At 35.7% G+C, this 2855-nt stretch overlaps 1 protein-coding gene across 1 annotated transcript in view; it reads right to left on the bottom strand.

Annotated features, from left to right (window-relative positions):
* LOC109127922 (putative cysteine-rich receptor-like protein kinase 12) overlaps window positions 341–2855 on the bottom strand; it is a 14496-nt gene continuing 11981 nt past the window's right edge. The window contains exons 3-6 of the mRNA XM_019233521.1: window positions 1217–1427; window positions 896–1133; window positions 640–793; window positions 341–550 (exon numbers count right to left, since the gene is read on the bottom strand). Of these exons, the coding sequence (XP_019089066.1) occupies window positions 341–550; window positions 640–793; window positions 896–1133; window positions 1217–1427 (813 nt within the window). The remainder of the gene's footprint in view (window positions 551–639; window positions 794–895; window positions 1134–1216; window positions 1428–2855) is intronic.

The following is a 2855-nucleotide window of genomic DNA, read 5'->3' as shown; positions in this document are numbered from 1 at the left end:
TAAAAAACCTTTTTCTCTTTTTATAGTAGCTAAATGTACTATCAAATTTGAGTAAAGTCTCACTATCTTAAAAATTCATAATCAAATTGAACCATGACATTTGAAGGAAGTGAAGATAGGATGATATGACGATTTGCATCGTAGATACTGTTCATTCTGGAAGTATGTACTAGTGTTCATGCATAGTTGTGCTGAAAGTGAAACTGAAGCAACACCGAAATTTATGAGGATAAAACAGAGGATTGAGATTGTACTTTTGTGTTGGTTATTTAAACAACAATTATTGCTTCTCTGTCAATTCCTAATGTTGAATTCTTCAAACTGATAACATGACTGGACCCTAAACCTGCATATACGGTCGTAAGACGAGAGTCAAAAGTCTAGTGAGCATTAGGTTGATTGTCGACAAGCTGGGACGATCTGTGGGAACATCTTGAACACACAGGAGAACGATGTGGATGCATCTTGTCACTTCTTCGGTTTGACAATTCTCTGAAATGGTTGGATCTACGAGCTCTAATGGTGTCACATTTTCCCACAACCTCCAAGCCTGTAACACAATTTAATCATCATTCACGAGCTTACAATTATAACACCAGTTAGATAAGATCCTACTCTAAGTTCTTCTTTGGCACTTACATATGTGACAATTTTCTCAACCGTAGTGCGTGAACTGTGGAAGCTACTATTCTTCCTGCCGCATATAATCTCAAGAACTAAGACTCCAAAGCTATAGACATCAGATTTCATTGAGAATTGGCCATGCATCACATATTCTGGTGACATGTAACCGCTGCAAGAGTAAAGCATAATAAATAATGCGTACCTCCGAGAGGAAATGATTCTTTAAAATTTAGGTCATGTATATAAGCCATCAAAGCTAAAAGTATATTACTAAGTTCCAGCTATTCTGCTTGTGCTAGCTCTAGTTTGGTCCATCCCAAAGATCCTTGCCATGCCAAAATCAGCAATCTTAGGGTTCATATTTTCATCTAAAAGAATGGTACTAGCTTTGAGATCACGGTGTATGATTGTGAGCCGTGAATCTTGATGAAGATATAGAATTCCTTGAGTGATTGCCCCAATGATGTTTAACCTTTTTGTCCAGTCTAACTGCCCCTTCTTTGTAGGGTCTGTACATACAGAAGTAGTCATTAGCTACTTATACATTTTAATCAGAGAATATCAGATAGACTCCTATGATAATTCCACATACCAAAGAGGAAGTAATCGAGGCTTTTGTTGGGAACAAACTGGTAAACAAGTATCTTTTCTTCTCCTTCTAAACAAAAACCAAGAAGCCTAACAAGATTCCTGTGTTGAAGTTTTGCGACAAGAACAACCTCATTCTTGAACTCTTGTGCACCTTGTTCTGATGTTCTTGATAACCTCTTCACTGCAACTTCCAATCCATCAGGCAACGTCCCCTNAAAATTCAAGTTAAAAACCAGCAATAAAATCAAGTTTAGATAAGTTCACGAAATTACTAAATCAAATCTCTTTGCAAGAAATAATTTTTCTCACCAAAGGTTTTTGTCAGGAAAATCAATTATATTCTCATATCAATCAATAATCCTAAGATCTAAATCCAGATGACTAATCAAAGATCTAGCATTAAGAACAACCTATGGTGAACAACAAGAAAGATAATGAATCCAAACAATTAATCAATCTAACAATCCATGAAATCCCTAATGAGAAACCCTAAACCTAACAAGATGATCTACTCAGACATAATTATTGAAAACCAAAACATCTTCTGAACAAATTGCATTAAGAAAGAGAATAAAGAAGAAGTAAAGGAGTTCTGAATCTCTATGAAGGAGTCTTGATTCTTCTCTCCAAAAGCTCTCTAAGTCTCTCAGAGTTTTCTCTTAAAAGTTGCGGGGAAAAATAAAGCTTAGGTCTAAACATGACCATAAAAATCCTACTTATATTCCTAAAAACGTCCAGGGACTAATGATGCAAATATGGAAAACTTTGGGGCAGCTTTGTAAATCTTCAAAACTTGTGGGAAAACTTCCAATTTGCCTTGTGGACTCTGCATCGACCGATGCTGACGTTGTGTCGATCGATGCATCCTTCTGAATTCGTCTCTCAACTTCGTAGCTCAGCCTCAATGCTTGATTAAGCTCCAAATCTTCCTATTTAGCTCAATTATGCTTCCATCCATGCTAAATCCTATAAAGACTCAAAAGACTCTAAAAATACCAAAAATACTCTATAAATAAGACTTATATCATGGCTAAAAACACCTAAAAACCATGATATATCAACTCCCCCAGACTTAGCCTTTGCTTGTCCTCAAGCAAAACATAAACTTAGACCTGTGAAAAAGGTTTGAAAATGCAGGAACTCATTTTCTTTTTAAAGTAATGCCATGATCATCCAAACCTTAATCCACATGCTTAGCAGATAAATCCAAATCGAACCACCATGTACTTCTCCGTTGACATTCATAGCATCCCAAATTCAAACCAAATTTCACTACTTCCTCTATTAAGCCTTCATCGGAGGGTCTCATCAATTTGATCAATATCAAGAACCTTCTAGACTCATTCCCGTACAATACCATAACAAGCAAGATATATCTTTTACCAATGTGGTATTCTTTCTCTCTCCCAGACTTATTCTATTTTAGCTTCCTTAGAGCTCTGCTTTGTTTTATTTTATTTTTTCTCAAAGTTGTAGGCGAATAATGGGGTCATCGGTAATTTACCTACCCCTCGCTTCCAAGCTTTGTATGATCATTTGACTCAAGAGTAGAATAATGAGGTTATAGGTAATTTATCTACCTCTCTAAACTGATCAAAATCATCTCATATTTTATTCTCTTTTTTTTTTTTTTTTTTTTT

This window comes from Camelina sativa, chromosome 12, assembly GCF_000633955.1.
Source record: "Camelina sativa cultivar DH55 chromosome 12, Cs, whole genome shotgun sequence".
NCBI lineage: Eukaryota > Viridiplantae > Streptophyta > Magnoliopsida > Brassicales > Brassicaceae > Camelina > Camelina sativa.
Note: the sequence above shows the minus strand (reverse complement) of the source record. Positions and strands in the feature narration are given on the sequence as shown.